The sequence below is a fragment of the Temnothorax nylanderi genome, unplaced genomic scaffold (genome assembly GCF_030848795.1).
Source record: "Temnothorax nylanderi isolate EJ_2023f unplaced genomic scaffold, tnyl_v1.0 TNYL_tig0061_pilon, whole genome shotgun sequence".
Taxonomy (NCBI): domain Eukaryota; kingdom Metazoa; phylum Arthropoda; class Insecta; order Hymenoptera; family Formicidae; genus Temnothorax; species Temnothorax nylanderi.
Genome location: NW_027249123.1, coordinates 714,078 through 738,558, shown reverse-complemented (window position 1 = coordinate 738,558; position 24,481 = coordinate 714,078). Strand labels below are relative to the sequence as shown.

General features: G+C 37.2%; 2 protein-coding genes across 4 annotated transcripts in view; one reads left to right on the top strand and one right to left on the bottom strand.

The window, feature by feature from the left end:
- The window catches only part of LOC139773410 (uncharacterized), a 511,404-nt gene that overhangs the window by 315,435 nt on the left and 171,488 nt on the right, over positions 1–24,481 (bottom strand). The window lies entirely within an intron of this gene.
- LOC139773404 (uncharacterized) lies at positions 8–6,488 on the top strand. 3 transcript variants are annotated; one of them, XM_071707839.1, is made up of 6 exons: positions 8–2,075; positions 2,208–2,294; positions 3,554–3,850; positions 3,918–5,888; positions 6,025–6,114; positions 6,187–6,488. In XM_071707839.1, exons 1-3 carry the CDS (start codon positions 1,029–1,031, stop codon positions 3,578–3,580), a joined length of 1,161 nt encoding a protein of 386 aa, XP_071563940.1. In that variant the 5' UTR covers positions 8–1,028; the 3' UTR covers positions 3,581–3,850; positions 3,918–5,888; positions 6,025–6,114; positions 6,187–6,488. The 3 variants fall into 3 exon arrangements, with proteins under 3 accessions (XP_071563940.1, XP_071563939.1, XP_071563938.1); XM_071707837.1 differs by lacking the exons at positions 8–2,075; positions 2,208–2,294 and having other exon boundaries at positions 3,407–3,850; XM_071707838.1 differs by lacking the exons at positions 3,554–3,850; positions 3,918–5,888; positions 6,025–6,114; positions 6,187–6,488 and having other exon boundaries at positions 2,208–2,747.

Sequence of the window (24,481 nt, the reverse complement as noted above, 5' to 3'; positions counted from 1 at the left end):
TATATGTATAATATGTATATATGTATGTATATGTACAATTAATTTTTATTTGATTTCAATAGTTTGTACATCATAGAAAGTTAAGTAATCATATCAAAAATAAATTTAATATTTAATCAAATAGCTTATTGAAGGTATATTTGCAATTCAAATATTATTTATCTTTTTAGGGATAATTTCATTAAATTTCCGATGAAAAACGTAACATAATCGATGCATTATTACAAAGATAACGCGCGCGTTTGCCTCTTTCAAAACTCTACTTCCCTTTATTATTGCAAAAGTAAATATGAGGAAGCAAAATTATTATCTTAAAATATTTTTGTCCATATATCATAATGTGATTTGAAAATTGATAACTTCATCAATTAGAGTATTACATCTGTTAACTCTAATTTAGATAACTATATAGAATAATTCTAATCTAATTATTCTAATTTAATAAAACAAGTAATGATGATCAAATATTGTAATACATTGAAAAATAATATCACAAAAATATGTATACAAAGCAAAATTTAATCTCAATATGGTGATTCAAAAATGTTAAATATTCCGGTATAAAATTGGACAGTCAATATTAATAAATCTTTCAAAACTAGTAATTAATATAGATAACATGTATTTGATACTTCCTATTTTCAAATATAATTCTCCTAATGGGCGACCTAATTGTTCAAAGTGACATGAGTCATACTTATTACATTCCATTACTTTATGTGCACCCATCAAGGGTGATACATGCTGTTCGAACAGCTCCATGGTTACTTCATGCCAACAAATGATGCGCGAGTCATGTTTTATGATCTGTAGCAGCAACTTGCAGTTTTAAACTTAAACTCAGCACGGACGGTTAGTGGATTTCGTACTCGTTGCAAAAAATAAAGACTACGTCAGAACTACGTTCAGAAAAGAAGTTTTCGCAGTCTCATGTTAATACTGGAGTGCTTATTACTGACAATAAAACACTTACATAATTGATAATAGGACTAACAATTTTCAAGCAATTATTTTATAAAACTTCGATCATGTTCAGTCTGTCATCGAAATTCCAAGGACAAGTTAAGAATAAGAAGGAAAGAAAGGATTGGTGGCTATTCCATGCCACGGATTTTCAATCCTTAATGAATCCTTGTTTCGCTTTTTGTCGCATTCTCGGAATATTCCCGTACAAGATCAACGGCTCATCCTTCGAAACTTCTAAACCATGCTACTTTCTATCAGCTATAGTTATGTGTGTCTTCTGCTTTTGTGCTCTGATAATAATAATGGATATTGCTAAATTCAATGTCCAAAACGTACGCAGAGCTATTGAACTTTACTCCTTTTACATTTTCGGTAGTTTTATAACAGTCGTCACGTATATTTTGAACGGTCCACGAGTGCGCTTGCTTCAGACCATACTGAAGAACTCTTCAAGACTTCCTTCGAAGACGTATCAGGAACAATCTGTGATGATCCACGTCAAGGACATTGTCGGTTCCTTCTTTTTACTCGTGTATTTATTAATCTGTTATTACAGAGCGCAACACTCTATCTTGACCGAGGTGGTGTCTTCATTATACATTATTCTAGTAGTGTTTCAGATAAATATGCTGTACATAAATTGCGTTTGTGTATTAAAAGCTTGTTTCAAAAAAATCGACTTCGATTTGGCACATTTACTCATAATGAACGATAAACCGCATTTAGTCAGGTGGATCTATCGTGAGCAGAGAAACCCTTTGTTACTGATGGAGCTCAAGGCCCTGAAGAAACAGTATCTGATGGTTAGCGATTCAGTGCAGGTGCTGAATATAATTTTCAGTCCGCAGCTCCTCGCAACCATTGCTATAGCATTCACCGAGATTACTTTCGAGCTATATTTCAATATAGTGCAGTGGAAAAATGGCGGGTTGTCTATCAGGTGGAAGCAGACTGATTTCATATACACAATGATCTACGTTATGTATTATCTTATGAAAATAGCATTGATAGCATGGGCCTGCGAAACCGGCAAAAATGAAGCCATAAAGATTAGCACTACTGTTCACGATGTGCTTAATAGCACCAGCGACGAACAAATGAAACATGAGGTACGAAAATTTCAATTTCTATTTATCGCTTTTAATATTCCGTATGGTGATACAATTTTTTTTATTTAAAATATAAAACAATTTATAATTACTTTTATATATCAGTAAATTTCTTTTTATCTGATTTTGCAGTTGCAGCTGTTTTCTTTACAAATAATGCATTGTAATAAAACATTCTCTGCGAAGGGTCTTACTCTGGGCGCGACGCTTGTTACAACAGTAAGTAAGCAATCATTTGTCACAATTATTCAAATCTTGAAATTAAATTATTTAAATCTTCTGTAAATTAAATTATAGTATGGGAGACCGGGGCTAAAAGGTCAGTTTTTTTTCGGTGCCGATTTTTAACAACAAAATAAATAATTTTAGTTAAATGTGATATACCACTGTAAAGAGTGAACCTTTAGCTACAAAATTTATATAGGAAATTTTTGTCTACGTCGCTTTGTTTAACCGGTATAGAGCAAAAACGACAACAGTGGAAAAATTGAAATCTCAAAAATGCCGGGGTTTAAACGTCACACTGCATTTTCAATACATATACGTACATCTAATCCTAAAAAATAATAGGATACATTTTAATAATTGTTTTTAAAAAAAATATATAAAAATTTATTTAAAATTTTTATGCGAAACATTATTAAAAAATAGTTACGAGGGTTCCTCTTTCCGCAGAAGTCACTCGCCCGACTTGTTTCACTCCTCGACGTCCGATGACTCTATTCGGTGTCTGAACGGTTGTAATTCCCGTCTCATCCATATTCCATATGCAATGAGCCTGGAAATGCCTTGGAAATGCATCTGGACTGCTTACTGACCGATTAGCCCCAAACACAAGTTTCAGGTTTGATCGCTCACGAAATATTAGACATCAACGATAATGAAAAAACTACACTGGATTCGTGTTCAGCATGCATTACTCTTTATAATCACGTACCTCGAGATTTGGAGAGCAAATATTATTGCAGATATTACAAAATTTCCACGCGCAGAAAATGTAACTTTCACCTTCCGAAAACACGTTTGCTCTCGTAAAAATCATAATACGGCAAGTAACCTGCCGAAACTCCGTTGGGGTCACATGGGTACCATAAGCAGCGTTTACAATGTTAATAGCGAGTTCACACAATATACAGGTTCCGAGATATTTGATTTGACGCTTCAACCCCGTTGACCTTTTAGCCCCGGTCTCCCCTATTTACTTTATAATTTTGTTTTTAGATAATAAGCACTATCGCTACATATTTTTTAATTTTAATGCAATTCTTGAATGCGTCGCATTCCTGTAAGGGAAGGATTATAATCAATGTTACACAAGCAACCTAAAAATTAGCAAATAAAGCAAATATCCAATAAAATTTACAAAAAATCTTGTAAAAAAACCGTACGCATCTCTATCCTGATACTTCATTCCTTGTTTTATGGAGCAATTCTGACGTTACCGAATATTTGCCGCCACAACAAATATTTTCTTATAGACACTTGACACAGAATCGAAGAATTGATGTTTCTGCTCATTAGAAAAGTGAAGACTATCCCGCATATTATGCGGGCTTGCACTCGGGATAGAATCGGATTGATATAATAGCCACGGTGAAAGCAACGTATACAATATTTGCTCGTTCTTTAGTGAAGCTTTATCGTCTTCTGATGGAGCAAGCAAAAAAAGATACGCTTAAATGATTATTCATTTTTCATCGAACACGTGTGAAAGAGATGTTCGGAAAGCAGTTACTTTCTTTATCTCAAAGCGAATATGGAAAACAATTTTTGCGGTAATATGTTTATCTGTGCAATCATTAAATAGTAATTTGATAAATAATTAATAATTTTTTATCTCAGTTTACAGTGTAGGCCAACAGTTCTTCTTTCTACACACGGTTCTTCAGAAGCTTGGTACTTCTTCAAACGCCGAAGCGCCAGCTAAGGAGCATATATTTCATTAGCGTTTTCATGGATCTACCGTTCGCGAAATTAAAATTTGATTCTTAATTTATCAAAGGACCCGTAAGTAAACAGAAAGCATACAATATATCTTGCAATATTATTCATAATACTCAATATTAAATAGAAATCGAGATTAATTTCCTATATGTTAATAGTTTCGTCGAAAAATAATTTGTAATTACTTTTAATAAAGTAAAAATGTGTGTACTGATATTTTTATATTACAATACAATAGGATTTTAATACTCAAAAAACAATAATATATTACAATAATGTATTGCATAACGAAGCAAAATTTAATCTCGAAATGGTTAATTAAAAATGTAGGATAACCTAATTTGAAATTGGATAGTCGCTATTAACGAATCGTTGAAAAATTAGTAATTTATGTAAATGCCACATATTCAATGCTTCCTTTTTTAGATGTGCAAATATACGTATTTTCCTAATGACTGATCTAGATGTACAAAGTGATGGGTCATACCGATTACAGCAATTACCATTATTTTATGCTTTGTATCCCAAGGGTGATATATGTTGCTCGAAGAATTCCATGGTTACTTCACGGGTAACAAATGATTCTTGAGTTACGTCTTCAGGTTCATAGCAAGAACTTACAGTTTTAAACTGAAACTTACCGGCTACGGATAGGCCTTAAAGAATTTATATCAGTTCCTGCTTTCGTTGTGAAAAAAACAAAGTAGAAGACTACATTTAGAAAAAAATATTTTCGCTATCGCTCACATTAAAACTGAAGTGCTCGTAGTGAGATAATTATAATTGATAATAGGACTAATAATTTTTAAGCAGTTTTTCTACGATACTTTACTAATGTTCAGTTCGTTATCGAAAGAACGAGTCAGGGGCAAAAAAGAAAGAAGATGGCGGCTGTTCGACGCCACGGATTTTCAATCCTTGATGTATCCCTGTTTCATCTTATGCCGCATTCTCGGAATATTTCCGTACAAGATTAACACTTCGTCCTTCGAAATTTCTAAACCGTGCTACATTCTGTCGACTGTTATTAAATGTGTCACCTGTTTTTACACGCTAATAATTCTCTATGAGATTGACAGTGGATTGTCCAAAGTCAGAAGCTTACGTCGGATCATTGAGATCAGCGCCTTCTATGTATTCGGCATTTTCATAATAATTGTCACTTACATTTGGGATGGTCCACGAATGCGTTTGCTTCAGACGTTACTAAAGATCTCTTCAGGACTGCCTTTGGAGTTATGTCAGGAACAATCTATATTGATCCACGCAAAGGATATTTCCGGTTTCCTTTTCTTACTTATGCAAACAATGATCTGTTTCAACTTGCTTCCTGTCTTGCATGTGGTGTTTACATTCCACATCACTCTGATAGTGTTTCAGATGGATATGCTTTACATGAATTGTGTTTGTGTAATAAAGATTTGTTTCAAGAAAATCAATGACGATCTGGAGAACCTGCTTGTATTGAACAACGAACCACATTTATTCAGACGGTTCTATCACGAACAGAGAAATCCTTTCTTCCTGATGGAACTCAAGGCTATAGAGAAGCGTCATCTGATGGCCAACAACACAGTACAGATGCTGAATATGATCTTCAGTCTGCAGCTTTCTGCTACTGTAGTCATTACCTTCACTAGAATCACTTTTAGCCTGTACTATTGTTTAGTACTATGGCCAAATGCACATGTAACCAGTTCGGAAAAACTGATCCCTCTCATGCTTTTTATTACGTCTATAGCGTATTACTTTATAAAAATAGCATTGATAGTATGGACATGCGAGACCGGCAAAGATCAAGCCATTGAGATTGGCATTACTATTCACAACGTGCTTAATAGGATTAACGACGAGCAAATTAAAAACGAGGTAATAAAAAATTGGTAAATTTATTTGTATATTATTTCCAAAATGTCTCATGTATTATTGCGATTTTTGTACATTTAAACTAGCTAATTTGTTATATTACTTTTATATTTAATTACTTTTCGATTTGACGTTACAGTTGCATCTGTTTTCTTTGCAAATACTGCATACTAGCAAAAATACATTCTCCGCGAAGGGTTTCACTATGGGTGCACCACTTCTTGCTACAGTAAGTGATTAATCATTTACCTATATTAATTCAATATATATTTCTTGTAATATGTATTTCTTTTGCTTTCAGTTAATAGGAAGCATCACCACGTATCTATTAATCTTAATACAATTCGCGAACATATCGAATTCTTGCAACGAACAATTTAAATTTTCCAATATTACACAGACAACGTAATTCAATGAAAATACGTAATTGAACAAAAAAATATATTTCTAAATATTGGAAATATTTTTTTTATCGTCGTAAATAGTATGTCATCTAATATTTTATACTTGTATAGATTATTCCACATATGTGCAAAAGCATTAAAAAATGTTATATTAATTGTAAACAAGAAATAGAAAATAAATAAATATTTATTAAATTAAGTATTTGTTATATCAATTAGAAGCTTATAATATAATAATAATCAAAATTTGATATTATATTACACCAACATTTCGCACTTTTGCATCATGTTCGATAGAAGAAAGGGAAGGAATTCTTTCTCCGATAAATAACAAAATATTTGCGTAATACAAGACAAGATTGTTCCGCATTACGAGTGTCGATGATACGATATCGGGGCGAATGAATTTCATTACAGCCGGCGGACACGTTTAATGCAGAGCAGCTCCTTGGCGGTCTAAAGGCTGGATAGGCCAACTCAGCACCCTGATATTTCTTTGAATAGAGATCTGTGTCGTGCGATAGGCTCGCATAAAAGACGGGGGTGAAGACGGAAGGAGCTCTATCTTACCATTTCACTCGCCCACTCCTCGCCGTAGTTCTAATGTCACTTAGCATATTACCACTCTCTGTTCCTTTAGACTCGAATTTTCACGCTCTACCTCTTATAGATAAATCCCGTAGTCCTAAACTCGTTAGCAAACCGAACTAATACTTGTAAGTGACACCAAGTATGAAATGAAGTAACGCAATCTTGAAACGAAACGTGCGCCGTCATGATTAAGGTTTAGATGTCGAGATAGATCTCGCTAGACATTATTTGATTTAATATAATTCCATAGCAAAATTCCTATCAGATTATTAAACTAAAATGTGACATATGAAATGTATATATAATACAATAATACATTATATATAATTATATAATTATTTAAACGTACTGTATAACTCGGGCATGATATATTTCTTCTCGCAATTAACAATCATAAGAATCTCTCCACCTCTTTAACTTAATTAGCTAAATCTCGCTGCTAAATTATTATTTCTCCTTTTCCAATCTCTCATTATTCACTATTATCTGTACCATAATTATTTAATTAATCCCCATATTGTGGTCGAAAGGGATTAATCTCCCGAGACGCAATAAACGTTTTATGTCTATGTCTACGTCCGATCGAGCGAGGTCGTGTCAGAATCGCGGAATAGCACTGAACTCGACGCGAGTAACCCGGGAATAATCCGTCACCGTAAAAACCGCGTTGTCCGCTACAAGTCCCAATGGCGGGACGGCGAAGACATTAAATCCCGGCAACACGAGGCGTTAGACCAGATGGACGACGCGACGTAGCAGGGAAAGTGAACCGCGCGAAGGTACACGCCGAACTGGGAGCGGAACGAAAACCCACGGCAAACTCAATTTTCCGCGTTAACTCGGCCGACGAGAAGATCGTAACGAGAGTCCGGCCCGATCGCTTAATATTCATGGAGGCGTGGCAAGCGGGTTTTAGTGTTTCTCTTCGGCGCGCCGGCCGGCCAAGTGGGTTTATGGCTGTTTCCACTTTGAAACGACCCGTCGCGGATCGGGCGCGTCGAAACGACGCGTTTCACCCGCGAGAATTCGCTCCCCGACCGCCACTGTATCTTTATTCACATTGGTATTCGCGAGATTGCGAGATTGCGAGAGCAAGAATGAAGAAACAAAAAAATTTTCTATCGGTAGTCGCATTTTTCCGTTTCAAAGAACTCATCTTAAGCGCGTAGTCACTAGCAATCAGATTTAATGGATGATTCACAGCAATAGGAGATAGCTTTCAGCTTTGTCGGAAGGTATCATCGTTGATTGCTGAAAATGCAGATGTAATGACGATTGTTGCAGCAATTCGATTGATCAGCATTGCCAAACAATACGAGATGTAATCGGCACACACATTGCATTTCGCCAATAACGGCCGATTCTGATTGACTGTCAAAATACCATTTGAAATTATAATACTAACTAAGAGTTGTCGATCCAATTGCATTTGGTGTCGCTTTGATGGGACACTTCGTCTGGAATTTGGAACATTCTAGCACGATAACCGTGAATGTTCCCGTAAAAAAAAGAATGGAAATGAGAACATTGAGAGCTAATATTGACATCAATTATCACGTGAGTAAAATTGTTTTATATTATCGTTTAAAGGCTAAATTAAATTGCTAAAAAATAATTATGACCATTTATTTAAAACTTGATTAGCCATTTATTAATTAATTTATTATCCATCGTCCGGTAATTACACGTTGTAGCACTTTTCTATACAAAATTTTTCACATATTTTTAATATTTTTCAAATAAAAAAGAAAGAAAAAGAAAAATATGTTGCGGTATTAGTAGAAAAAATAACTTTACGCATACTTTTCCAGCGCGATGTTAGTATGCAATTCATAGCACAAATCACCGCTTCGAGAGGGAAATTATTGTGTGAGTGGTTTAATTAAAGGGCATGCCGGTATAATAAGCGCGTTATATTTGAGCTACTAAAATCAGGTATTCATAACCGATGTTTTAGATCCGTCCGGAAAACATCGAAAACGCGTCACCGGACGCGAATTTTACTCATCTGGATGTTAAGCGGCGTAGAGCGGATTTTTTTATGTCACTTCACATGTAAACCGACGTTTTCCGTGTAAAACAGGGGCACGAGTTCGGCTGCGCACAAACGAGAAAGGGTTTTGCGCGCTTCAAGAGCTGACGAATCGGTAGTCGCAACAAGGACGAGGACGCGACGCAACTGTTATCAAAAATAGGTGATAAAAACCGGTTATAAAAACATCCCAACATTTTTATAAACATGTTCGCGCGATTTGGGAAAATATAAATTTTTTTTATTTAAATCTAGTTAAGATCTGCTGCAGTTTTATTTTTAAAAATATAAACGTGCACTATTCAAAATATCAAATACAGTAACAGCTGAGGAAAAAATATCGGTAAATTAAATATCGAAGTTATATAATAATCGAATTAATTATGATGGAGTGAGATATCTCTCTAAATGGACTCTGGCAATTTTCATTTTTTTCGATTAATCTGAGCTATATTTCAAACAATTTTTATATATCTAATTGCGTCAATTCTAAATAACTGCATCGCGAACAATTATTATACCAAAATAAGAAAAGGTAATTTCATGATCGTTTCTTGATAAAAAAGAATTTTCTATGTGTACATTACGTATATACATGCATGTGTAAATAACAAATGTTTATCACCAAGAAGTAATTACGAAATTATCGTTCTCAGACTCACTTTGATATGTTAATCATGCTCGCTGTTAAATTCATAGTGTCAAATTATACTCAATTTGAGTCATTTTTAACCATTCCTATAGATCGTCTCTACTCTTACTCAATATCTCGTCAATTTAACTAAAACAATGTTACTTTAACTAAACCAATGGAGTTAAAATAATACTGTTTAAAATAATAAATTTCGACATACATGGTAGAGTTAAAAGTAACAAGATGTTATTTAACTCAGAGTATTGGTTTAAATTGTATCTTTTAATATTTAACAGTGTTCTATTCACGCTTCTATTACGTAGAATCCAAAGGGAAATATAAAGAGCTGTCCAAAAGTAGAACTTAAATTAACATTGAAAGGCAAAATGAAAATAACCAGCACTATATACAGACATCTTATTCTATTCCATATCGATTTAAGTTTTTCACAGAGATCTATTGGACAGATATTACATGGGTTTGACATATTAATTGCCACACGTTACAGAATAACAACTACACGTGCAAAGATTACTCCCAATATAACGTCAGATTCGAACAATTTGTTTTCTGGTTTTCTCAACGGGGTCAACGAGAGTCATAAATCAAAGAGTGAACGATAGTGTGGATGCTTCCAATCAATTAGGCGCACTCGTGAAAGAAACGGCTTCGTTGATCGAAACGCTCTCGTTATTCTCCGCATAACGAACGAAGCGGTTTCTTTGAAACCTCAATGCAACCCACGCATTGTCTTTCAGCATTGCCATTAAAACAAATGTCATGTGAAAGTGCATCTTCGTAATTTCGATTCCGTATTTTTTTTGTGCAAAAGGATCTAATACTTTTAAATAAGCGCTAATTGAAATAAACTTCAAATGCAATGCAAATATAAATCCTATTATTATATCAGAAGAAGGAAGATATATAAATTCAATCTCTCTATCAGAAATTGAGATATTTTGCTTTATATACATTTTTCATCTATTCAAATACGAGTATGTTTTTTAAATCCAATTTAAAAAGTTACGAATGTTTCGGAAATATTTAATCAACATTTATTTCATGAAAAATAATATCTGCTTCTGGAAATGGATAATTAAAATTAATTAGAATGTATTACTATGATATAGAATTACGAGAAAAATATTTATCAAAATTGTGCTTGCTATTATGTAGAATTGTAGAATCTACTTATATAACACTTTAAGTAAAAATTTGTCAATTTTAGAACGCTGCATTGTGTCTTACGAAAAACTGATACCTCTGCTAATGTGTAGCATTGTGGTACGTAAATCCTTCTCTCGTTGGAAGATATCGCGTGTAGCTGATATAATCACGATCGTGGATCGTAAAGGCTGCTTCGTAGTTGCAGCAGAAATGAAATTTCTTCGTGCGAAAAAGATTTATCGGTTGCGCCATTCTATACAAATGGATGGTTGCTACTCGCCGCGCATTTATATGACGCAGTTAGGAAAATTGCAGACACGCTAGAAATGCGCTTGCAATGCGCATAAATAAATCGCTATCGTTTTAAGTAAAAGTATCGAGTAATAGATACTTAATTTAATCGCCATAATAATTAAATAAAATTGCACTTCGTAAAAAGAGCCATTAAGCAAAAAGGGACTCTTACTATTATTATTTACTGCAGTTATTTACAGCTTTATTTCTAGACTGTTATCTTTTTAATGCGTTAATATACGCAGCGTATGACCAAATCAATGTCAAATTAAAAAAATTGCATGAATTTTTGTTAATTTAAAGCCTCATGAAAATCATCATTATTCAGAAAGTAATGTAGAATATTAATTAATATTACGTTAGATATAGAGTAAATATAAGTGAAATATTGTTCCAATATCCTCTCTTAACGACATATACGAAAATATAATTTCGAAATCAGAGAATTGAGATTTGCACATCTCAATGCCGTCATTAGCTTTTGATTGATTTCTAACGTTATGTCTTCATCAAATCGAGCTATTATTGATCTTTGATGCACAGTTCGACGCTATAATCGGACTGTCTCGTGATTGGCGAGGCTCCTAAAGTTGCACGCCGTTAGATACGTCATTCGATTAGCGCTCATTGGACGAAATCATAGTTTCTGGGTAGCTTAACCGGCCAATAACGAGTGATCAACAACATCATGAAAATTAGGACACCCTCAGATCAATTGGCAATTAACTATGGCGCCCAGGACGGACTTTATGAAATCTCGATTCGATTACATCGAAGTGTGTACTCTGGCCGGCGCGCGGAGATTGAGCGTCATCGTTGGCAATGGCGGAAAATTGGAAATTTACCTAAGCAATTTGCCAGGCGCGCTCACCTGATCGCCGTCCTCGTCGTCCTCCTCGCGATTTCCTATTATTTCCAAGTAGGTCACCCGTGCGACCTGTTAAAATTTTCAGCGCCGCAGCATGTTTCAGTAACTATGACGCTTTAACGTGTCTTAAAACTAGGCCACGTGTCAGTAAATTTCGTACAGACGATGTTTAGTATGCTGTTTCGTAAGTTTTAACCAAACTTCGTTTCATCGATAGGTATACGTATTAGCACAACTCGTTTGGATATACGACCCACATTTGTTACCTACCCGCAATGTTACAGATAATAAATCACGTGACGTATTTATCAAAATCATCAGCAACACACGATATTTAATTCAATATAAAATATCAAAAGTTTTATCTTGTTTTATTCTAATTGCCGTAAATAAGCCAACATTGGGACAAATTGACGGTGACAAATGAGCGAATACGCGATAAATTAATTGTGACGAATGTTTGGACACTGAAATGTTATACGCTTGTTGAAGATTGCGCTCGCTTCTTCAAACAATGTGACGGATAAAATGCTGTATGTTTCGTAGTTCAACACAGGAAATGAGAAGCCTTAAAAGAACGGTGCGCCTTAATATATCCCTAAACAAGGAAACTTTTTTTCATTTTCACCGCCATTACTCGTTTGTACAGCTCAATTCGCCCTTTGCCCACGATGCACGGAGGTATATACGCGGACGACGATATTAATAAAGTAGGAGGAAAGTAGTTCGCGAAAAATATAAAGGATCCCAGCATCCGCGAAAGAAAAGGGGGATGAAAGAGAACGGGAGAATCCAAGAGGGAGATAAAAATTTAAAAAGACGGAAGCTCGGCGAAAAAAGGAAACACGCGTAGAAAGAAAAGAATATATATATATATATATATAGAAAGAGAAAAAGACAGAAAAAAGAGGAGAGGGGGAAGAGAAAAGACAGCTCGCTGCAAAATGGTCGGCCATCCGTCAAGCATTGAAGACACGCGAGATAGAGATGTATTGAGAAAACCGGGACAAAAACCTATTGTTAGACACACGCTGCAGGAATACAGTACCATTGCTACTTGTCACCTTTCGACCCCTTTTCAGTTCCATCCATAGCGTGTAAGTGCCAATCGTCAATGCGAATATGAAAGGCGGAATTGTATCATCAGCGCGAAATTATATGCGACGCGCGACGTTTGAAGTCGTCGGTAATTATTGCCGCGCGCGATCGTTCTACTCTGGAGAATCGCAGTTTCCTCATTTCATTCGACGATTTATATATCTCATATTTAATTATAAAATCTGTTTTCAGAAATTTGTTAATCAAATAAAAAAATTCCATGTGTGTGGAACATACACCATATTTCAAAAGTTTTAATTATAAGTAACATAATATTTAAGTTCTTGTCTCAAAATGCTGGATTCTTCTTTTATGCACAACAAATTAAATTAAAATTGAGACAAAAAGAAAAGAAAAAATCTAGTACATTTAACATGTTTGTTTAATTGTAGCGAATTAATCAAGAATATACTTTTTGGATTTGTTAATATTATATAATTGCAAGCTATATCTTTCATCCGGATTGAAAAAGAAGATTGCAGAGATAAACTTGAAGCACGTAATATTTTACGAAGGCATATGTAAACTTATTTAGACCACTAATTACAAAATTTCACAGGTAAGACCGATGAGCCTCATTATGCATAGTTCATAACAAATTTAAACGGGATCTAATTAAAAATTTTCACCATCACGTCGCAAGTCGCAAGTATATATACTTTAATAATCGTTTTATCAATTTTAAAGCCTCGAGCAGCTTTATCACTCGATATTTAATCGAAGATGCAAAAAAGGGATAATGATCGAAATTAAAATATACGTACGCGATGGAGCATCTCTCAAGACTCGCCCTACAATTTTTTTTCGGAAGCGTACGGGAGGTAGCGAGGCAAAACTACCGTATTACCTCGTTACTCGGTTTTCAGGAAGTGTAAAAGTAATTACAAGTGGAGGAAGTAACAAATCGCTTCGCCCGACAGCGACAATAAACGGCGGCGAGTATTTTAAGTAGTCCAGTCATTTTACTGTCGGACACGCTAGCCCTCGAGAGCGATTTTCCCCGTGAAAGCGGCCGCTGTGTTTCGTATTTCATTTAGAGTGACGTTTATGCCATTGAAATGGAACAGTGGTCCGGAGATAACTGGATGTCGGAATTATTTATACAATTCGTAGAATTAATTTGCGCTACTTTTTTTCGTCTCACAATCAGACTTGTAGCTTTTATGTCATCATACTGCAGCCATAAAAGCATACATGTATACGTATATAGTTTCCTATTAAACAATTTCGATTAATTGAATAAAATACATCTCTAAAATAATTGTATTGTTCATTCCGCTATGTTTTTCCTTTCAGGTAGATATCCATTGTCCATAAACCATCAGTGACGTAAGAGGCAGGACGCAATTATTTGATAAAGGCAGCTTCTATCGCGGCGTCGCGCTGGTACCGAGCAATCTATTACAGATTAATTGGCGTTTCTATCAGCCCTGGAGCTCTCTCTCTCCTCTGTCGATCGATCCGATGGACGGGGGAAAAAATATGAAATCTAGTTCTTGCGCCGTGGGGGTACACAGAAACGTTAATTCGATGCGATGGGCCGGCTCGCTCGCACTGTCAATAACGCTTTTTTCCTCTCGTATCGACGTTGCATCTCTTGTATCGAGAGAACTGCACGCTAGAGAGGGCAATTGCCGATGCATTCTCTCTCTCTCTCTCGTGTGCGTGGTTTATTCGTGGAGCATGGTTATTAACACGACGCCGCGATCGCGCAAAAGCCCTCGTAAAGCCTCGTCTGCCGAGTGGCTACCTGCGAACGAAGTGTCGGACAGGTGTCAATCGCCATCGATACTGAGAGGAGAGGTCCTCTCCTGAATATACATACATATACATACATACATATATCTAAATATATATATATATATATATATATATATATATATATATATATACATATATATATATATATATATACACGTATATACATATATACATACGCACATATATACATACATATATATATTCATATATGCGCCGGGGTTAATTGCGAGATATCACGACGACGCGGGCGGGTGTCGCCGACAGTGGAAAACGCGGGTTCTGATGGACACCCTCGATTAACTCGAGAGCCGCGAACACTGGGACGGTTCAACCCGATCGCTTGTTTTCTCCCCGGTACTTTTTCAGCTTTTGACAACGATCGATGGTGCTGATGGGGCTAATACGATGGTCGCGACGTTTACTGATGACACTTATGATCGTGAATACGGTCCGGGGGCGCGGACGCCCCGACGAGACTCCTCGATCCAGCCGTGGTACGTGACATAGATATCGGCCGTACACAATTAATACCTTAATATTAATTGAATGTCATTATCATTATAATTATTAATAACGGCATGCACGGATGTACGGATAATGATATCAAATGTATTTACAGATGACAGTTGCAATCGCGTCAGTATAAATATTAATCGTATATTCGATAAATTAAATATTTGTCAATATTATCCAAATTATAAATATTATTGCTATATCAGTCGGTATACTTAAAACACTCATTAATGCAAATAATATAAGTTATTAAATATTTTATGAAGCAAAAGGTGAACCGTGAATCGCAATTTCATAATATGCAATGCATTATACGAAAATGTGACTGCGACGCATGCTTTTATATGCGAAACTTTTCCTGTTATGATACAAATGAAATTATTTGTTTAAACGATATTGGACAAATAAATATTAATTAAACACTGCCGCAGATCAAAATCGAATGTTGCAGTGAACCCAATGCGGTAATTATAAAATTAACATATAGAGATAACATATGCAAAATGATACATAAATATTGAACAGTCTACTGACACTACTTAGCAGAACGTTATAAAATATTATTTTAAGTAATTACGTGATATTTTATTTTAATTAAGTTGCAATTCTGTATTGAGACGCTATCTTGCGTGTGATAGAGCAAGCACAGTATATTATCGTCACGTAGAGATCGCAAGTAAAATCGATAAAAAAAACGCTGGTTTCTATTACTTCCGCCTTTTACGTATAAAAATAAGCATTAGAACAATTAGTCCCTACAAGTTGTTTGTAAATTAAATTGAGGCGGAAAAAAGCGTTCTGTCAACAATGTCATTCGAGTTGACAGGATCAATTAGTCGGAGACGACGAAGTGCGTGCCGTGGGTAACCGGAACAATTGATCCTCCCTCTCTCTCTTTCTCTGTTTGTCTCTCGTCCTCTCTTACAATTTAGAGGAGAGAAGCGTCGAAACAATCGTATGCAACCGGCTTTGCAACGCGATATGGATATGGACGAGGACGCGCATATTCGCTCCTCCCCCACCTTGCCTCGATGTCACCCGGACGATGACGCGTCCTGACAGCCGGAATCGCGGGGAAAGCGATCCTGCGCGTGACATCCGGTCACGCGGCTCGCATACGAGAGCACGGCGCGATGCGAACTCGATCGCCTCTCGCGACGGCGAGAATGGAATTCGACAGGCCGCATCCCTACACACACCCTTCCGCCCCGCCCCGACCTCTCTGTCACTCTCACCCTCTGACGTTGGTCGCTGACACATACTCCACTCGCTCTCCTGATTCCTAGTATATGCACATACATACTCGTATATCCGCGCGACCACACCTTGTTTCCTTTACCCACTTTGTAACTCGGTCTTTCGCTCGTCATTATCCTTCCGTTCTTTTCTTATGTACTTTATTCATTGATCCTACATTGCCACTGGTAAAATAAAGTTTACTCAGGTGATCATCGGTGCTATCCAAATTACAAGGCTTTTAAATCAGATATAATTGTTTTCTATGTAATAATATGTTTTGTAAAATTGTCTTTCAAGTCAGTAATAGCAAAAAATGTTTATATAAATACAACTTTAACTTTAGCTGCTGTTATATTGCAGAGTACACGATATTAAAAAGAAGAATTTAAGATAAAACAGTATTCCAAATTGCTTGTGAGTAAATAAAGTCCAATCCATAATAAGTCTAATCAAAATATATCGAAAAATTAACTATGTCAGATTTAGATACAATTTTCAATTTTGATAATATAATTCATATAATTCATATTTTATATCAGAATATTGCCTTAAAATTAACATAACACAATGAATTCATGCAAAAAAGATATTTAAATTAATATGAAAATGCAAGTAAGTGTTACTCTCTCTGTTATCGAAAAACATTTCTATCTTTAATCCGTAGTAATTAGATGTTTTTTATTCAAATAAATATTATTTGTTCTCTAATTGTAAGTATTAAATCTTTTTTCATCCTAACATTCTGCATATTTGATGGCTTTTTAATTAAAGAAATAATACATATAGCACATTAAATTGCAATTTCACGGTTAATTGTTTCTATCTACATTTATATAGTGATTTTTAAATTTATTCTTCTATACTCTGTTGTATATTCCATCTCGTTATGCCTCTTCAGACAGGATTTGCCCTAGAATAATAAATAGACTTTTCTCCCTGTCCTCCTACCTTTTTACCCACTTTCCTATAGCCCCTTACACAAACTTTCCCACCTTTTCCACTTATACTTTTCGTCTTCCTCTCGCACGGTGTCCCACGCCTACGATTTCTTCCTCTCTCGTGGACGTGCCTTCCTCTCATAACGTCCCCCTTTTACTTCGAGCCGCCGCGCGCTGCCGTGGCCATTAAACGTCAGTGGCAGGCCGCCGATGACGGAGTACCGTCGCCCTTCGCACAATGCTCTCGAGTGCAATTGCATCGAGACGAATACGCGAGCCGAGGGATTGACGGAGCGTGTGATTCTCGGCTTATTATTTTCGCGTGCGTCGAAAACGAACCTGGTCGAAGGCAGGAAGCTATATAATCCTAATCAAATTCTGCAACGTAGAAAGGCTGACAGGCGGATTTAATGCTCTTCGCAGAAAGGATTGACAATGCGATGGTATCAACAATAGAGACGATATCTTCGATAACGTCGCATTAAGAAGATCGATACCGCGCTATTATATGATCGCCAATGGCGATGATTTGCCAACCTCGCGAAATATCACGTGACGGATCCCTCGACGGCGATTACGCTCTATTGTAATGTGACAATAGCAGGCTTGCTATTCCTGATGCACTTTGCCGGAGTGCACTCGTAGTATCCCCGCGTCCGCGAACTGACAGAATACGCAGTTCCTGCTTTATTATTTCGTGACGTGTGCCCATGACGTCCATTCGACGGGGCGTCATAGTCGATTGAGCGCCTATCTAATTAGCGTCAAGCCACACGCGATTCCGTCCTGACATTAGGCATCGAGGGACTCGGACGTCCTTCCCCTCTCCTTCTCATTCATGGTTAAACAGAACCCCCATACTCCGTTCTGCCCGTTAATATTAGCACTGCCAATTCCGTACAGCGAGCTGTCTTGCATATTTCACGCTAGCAAGTTCCGGCTTCGATTGTAAAGTTTATTCCTGTTCGTGAAGTTAAATTTGGCAATTCGGAAACTTGGTTAAGTCTCGATTGTTACTAATTCGGCAATTATTAGATATTGTAGCAGTAAACGCATTAGTAGTTTGATTGTTATTACCGTTATCGAGAGGGAGAGAAGAGAGATAAAAGGGGATACATAGTATACTCAAGACTTTTAAGTACGTCGCTAGAAATCATTTTCATCACTAATAATTAATTATTGAGACGTGCAATTACACAGTCTATAAAAATATCTCAAACAGATGAGCTATTCCTACGCGCCGATTTTAGTGAAATTTTAGTGAGAACTTCACGATAACTAGCCTAATGTAGCGAGTGCCGGCGATGAAAGCTAACCCGCGTGAAAATAGCCTTACCAGCGAAATGAATTGAACAATCGCAACGGAAACGAGATTTTACGTCGGCGTGTCGGCGCGCCGCGCCGGTCGAGAATGCCGCGTTACGCTTGCAGTACCCGGCAATCTGGCCGCTTCATTTCTGGGACTCCATTCGGGTGACTCACCCCCCGGCGCTTCTGCGCCAGCAGACGCCGGCGGCCGGTTTCGACGAGGGCGAATCTAGAAATTAAATTTCAGCGGATCCGGCTCGGAATGCCAAGCACCTTGTACGAGAGCCAAACTAACTTGCCTGCGCACCCTTGTTCTCTTCCTACCCCCTTTCACCCTCTCAATTTTCCGGCCTCCTTGTCGGCTATAGCTTTTCGGCACCTTCGACATCCTTGCGCGCGAGAGAACGTGGCGATTGAGATAAAAGGGGAGCGGGATGTCGTGAAAAGGATGTTCCTTCTCCATCTCGGTAATATGGCCGACCGGACGTTCCGTCGCGACGAGATATAGAAGTATCTTTCTTCCCCCCGTAAACTTTGCACCTTTTTTCTCCGAGACTTTCGCCCATCAGTTCTTTTTCCGTCCGTCTTTCTTCATTCGTGCTTTTCACCGGTCCGATCCGAGAAGACATTTTTGTTTTTTCCCCTGGCGGCGAATAGCTGTCAAAGATCGCATCTACCTGATGAGGCAAAAGAGAAAGGAGGAAAAAAAGTGGTAATCTGATTTTCCTTGAAGAACTTGGCCCTTATTCTCAACCTCGTCGAATGGATGATCTATGTTGTTTCTTTTCTTATGGGACCATCGGTATCTCGATTCGGATTACGCGTGATTTTCGGCGAGTGATCCATCCCTCGACCTTGGACCGGTAACGAGGAGATTGATCGGATTGACTGGCAATTGAGATCGATTGACATTGTTCGCCGGGGATGATGCTTGATAGTGATAGGCCTTTATTTCACGTCTTCTCTTATCTTTATTTCGTCACTGATTAAATTGTCTCGACGAATGGTTCAACGAGTTCTGAAACGATGGACAACAATTTGACTGTCGTCAGCCATTTGATAAATTCTCTTGTTCTCAAACATAGCAAACTATCTAATCCTTAATCACATGTATTATAGAACTGATCTTTTGTCAGAATCATTTCTGCGCTTTTATTGTTATAAAAATAATAATAAAATAAAATATTGGATTTCTTATTGTTTTTCTTTCTTTCTTCTTAATTTAGGAAAAACCTTGTATTATTCAACTTATAGGCTTGTTGATACTAGGAGCAGATATAAATATTCTCTTTCAACAGATTGCTAGCCTTAAAAAAAGATGTTTTATCGATTTTATCTGGTCTAGATCCATTTTTGCTCGATAGATATAAAGATAAATATAACGTTGGTTTCTTGCTACACAAATTTCAAAATAATTTAAAACGATCCGAAATGATTTATTCAAAATGAATAAACGTTTTACAATACATACATCGGTTTAGCGTCTATTTATAGCAATATCGTAATTCCAGGGAATTGTGCAAATACCACTGAAACCACTTACATTCTCGTTTCAAACAAGATTTCCAATTCATGAGGACATTCGAATTCATCAGTAACATCATGGTCACGACACATTAAACTCATACCGCGAAAATCGATTTGGGCGGTCTTTAAAGCCGGCGGATTCGCTTGATGTCGCCTTTTTCCGCTCCGACACGCTCGAGCGGGAGCGCCCGCGCCGTAGCTCAGCGGTGAAATGCGAGTGACTGTTAATGCGCGATTAACAACCCGGCGTGGCATGGAACGGACGCCATGCCGCGGAACGGGATCTGGCAGTACGTACGTCCGTGCATTCGCAGCACCGGGTAACTCGCTTAACTGATAATAGCCTTCACCTTTGTGGAGGTAGCGAGCGCTTTGTGGAGTCGATTCGCCATATATCGATTCGCGCGCGGCGAAAAGCTACGCTCCGCATCCGCCGCGCGATGCTCATTAGATTTGGTCTTTGCTTTTAGCCCGCCCCCTTCCCTTCTCCCCACCCCGCTCACTCCGACTGTCTCTCCCGAAGGCCAGCCAGCTATCTCTAACTTGCGAGTGCGAGATTGCTTCAATTAGAATCCGCGGTGCACGTCAAAGCGACCGAATCATAAGCGGGACATAGTCGAATAATCTATGAAATTATCTCCGCCGCAAGAATTGCTCGGAGGGAAATAGCAATTTAATTGAGACATCGAAGTTGGCACGATGGAAAACATTAATAAAAAGATCTGAGAAATATAATATAACAGACGTTCGATTAAATTCATCTCGATATATGTCATGACCTGAAATTTGTACAATATGAGAGCGATTATTGATCATTGTTCGTGGCATGTGTAGATTCCTTTACCTCTGATACAATATTCAAGCAGACACTTGGGATTATGACAGATAATAGCTTCTCAGCTCGCGTATTATTGACGAGGCGGTATTAGGAGGCGAATCTTATTATATAGTCTTTATAGCAGTCATTAGACATCTATATAGTTCCTACATCGCTAACAACGGCTCAAAGGCGAGCGGCCATTGACACGGCAACAAAATTACGACGAAAACGCTGATGGCATTTACGCCGCACCGCGCGCCCGCGCCGGGGCAAAGACGGGGCTTTCAGAGGCGACGCTCGCCACAGTATAATAATTAATGACGCGCGAGATATCAAATTGCTGACTGGCGTACGAATAATAGGTGATACTTCAGCGAGGTTGGCTGCCGACGCGATCTGCATTCGGATTTCCGCGAATTTTAGATCGATTAACTCGCAACCCCCGTCTTCGTCGGCGGTATTAACGCCTCGCTCACACTCGGTTATTCCCTTTCAAGAGTTACCACGAAGATTCGCTTACTCGACCGAACCTGCCGTTCGTTTCCAACACACGAGCTTATCGCTTCTCCCTATCATAACATATTATAGTCTACTGAATTCCACATCGCATTTTTCCACGATCAGATACTTCATGTGTTCTTCTCTTTCCCTTCTTCCCTTCGTACGTCTGTCGCATATTGCATTTCATTTTAATCGAATAATCGGATTAATCAGATCTTTTTATATCTTGTTCTATGTATCTTTGCATTCTTATTGAATTAAATTAATCTGTATTCATTTAATAAAGATATTATTGTTACTATACCTTGTCTTCTGCTGCTCTTCCCACCTTCTATTCACCTTTTTTAATGACTACCTTGTAGTCCTCCTTTCGAAGGCGGATCGAAGGCGCATCGAAACTATAAAGCAAGTGGCATGGAAATCAGATTATACAGAATATGGACAACATAAAGTGGAATCTCTGCAAAGGACGTTCCTATAGATGGGTTATGACCTAGATCTTTGATGCTATAATTGACATTGAGTGGAAATGTAATTAGAAGCTCCTCTCTCGCTCTAAAGGCATTCTCTGATAAATCGAATAATCCACGTGCGTCTTCTTTCATAATCTGCGTTGATCGATTAAGAATAAACGTCAGCGATCTTGAGTTGAGTGGCGTGCTAATTGAAAGGTAAACAATTCGATGCAAAATACAAATTAGCGATTGCTGATAACGGTGTTTCTCTCCGCAAAAGGCCGTGCAGTTAGGTCAAAAATAACCAACTTCAGAGATTTCCTTTAACGATACATATTGCGCTATTAAAAGTGAACAAAACAATAATACTGCTTTAATCAAATTTGACTTAATTTATTTAATTTAAATCTCAAAGTGTTATAGAAATAACTCCTCCATCTGACGCACACAATAGTTCTTCAACAAGAAGAAATTTATTACTTACAAAGAATGTATTATTTTAGGGACACTATAGTTTCATCCCATTATTAGATATGCAATGAATTTGAATCGAATCGGTGATATTCATAGATGTCTCTAAAACAAAATGTCACGAGAAATACACTCTTTTATCGTTTGCCATTTAAAAATTATTAGACCTAAATGTAACTCTTCAATATTATTTTTAAAAAACGTATGCGGCGGCACTTAATAAAGAAAACCGTGTACGTAAAGCTCTCTCCCTCTCTCTCTCTGTCTGACCGTCCTTTTCTCCCTCCTTCTCCCTCTCGTCCTCTCTCTTTCTTTCTTTCTCTAATATGCGAGATAATTAAGTTGGGTTGGTTAATTAAGACGCCAGGCACTGCATTTGGCAATTAGTATCGTGACAGGAAAGATGCACTTCGTGCATCAGGACAAAGACAAAGAGATTCCACTTGAGAGAGCGCTTCTCGCTTGTGCATGAATCGAGCCGTAATGGATGGCAATTACTGCTGAGTGCAGACCGTAACACTTCTCGATAATCGTGTCGCCATTTTCATCGAACGACGGAAACGAGCAAAGAGCAGTAGATCAGACGAGTCTTCGTTTCGTTGCATTGCCAGTCAATTTATTATAGATGCCGAACGACGGAACGGAATCCATCGAGATTGGAATCATTCAGTTACAAAAATATTATACAAATCATTGATTTTGTGTATGCAAAGCGAAGTAGAATCGCATTATAGATTTATTGTAAATTTGGATTTGCTTTTTTTTCATAAAATGTTATATTCGTCAAATCTTTGTAAAACTTTTTCAATGTTCAGCTTATTGCGGAAATAAAAATTATTTTGTTAATCGGTACACAACTCCTCTATTATTGTTTTTTTCAAACTTAAATTGTCGCTAATAGAAATCTTTTGCAATACTGTAAACAAGGGGTTGAAATTGGGGGTTGAAATTGGGGGTTGAAAAGATTTAATTGAAAACGCGAAATTTGCCAAACAAAGATAACGATTTAAACGCATACAATTTAATTTCACAATTGCATCTCATACATATACACTCGTAAATCTAAAAATAATTTGGCGATAATAATCGCAAATCCGGTCATAGGTCAAAAGTTCAGAGTGTTCGAAGGCATATTCAAAATTCAAATTAGAGCTATTTTACGGATTTATCTGCGAGACATGGCGTTTTTCCTTTATTTATAATGCCACTTGTAGATTAATGTCGTTATTGACTGAGTTACTCATGAGAAATGTCGACAGATTAAATTTTGAAATTAATAAATTACTCGGCAGCAGTCGCGCGGGACACCGATCCAACGCCGACGGTTATTTACGTCATAAAATACAGCGCGTAGCCGAGCAGATATTAATTTATCTCCGAAAGTAGTTTCCATTAATTTAAAGCAGCAGGCGCGGTCGTGTCTGCATTAACTGTACACTTGTATACGCGATTCCTCTCTCAATTCTCCCTCTCTCTCTCTCTCTCTCTCTCTCTCTCTCTCTCTCTCTCTCTCTCTCTCTCCCTCTCTTCCTCTCTCATATACAGATATATATTTTATAGAATGCCCAAGAAAAAATAAAATACAAATAAAATTCAAAATCGAATATCTTCCAACAAATGTGTTTCAATCAAATCTCAATTAATTTGTTTTGTATAAAATATCGATATACTGTTTGATGAATATTTAATTCCAGCGCTTAAATACAGGCACGGTTATGCAATGCCAGTGAGAGTATGTCAAGAAACTGAACCAGAATGCAAAATGAATTTCTACTTCGTTACTACTCCGTTAATTGGACGACTAATTACTGTTAAATCCGTAACACGGCAGAACAGAAATGCTACTGTGTTCTGTTTGACATTCCATAAAATTGCTCTCTCCTCTAACGTCAATTAAAATATTTAGTTTATTTTGCAGGAAAGCTTTTACAATTCCTCGACGCCGTAATAGAATGTAAGCAATAAGGAATAAATA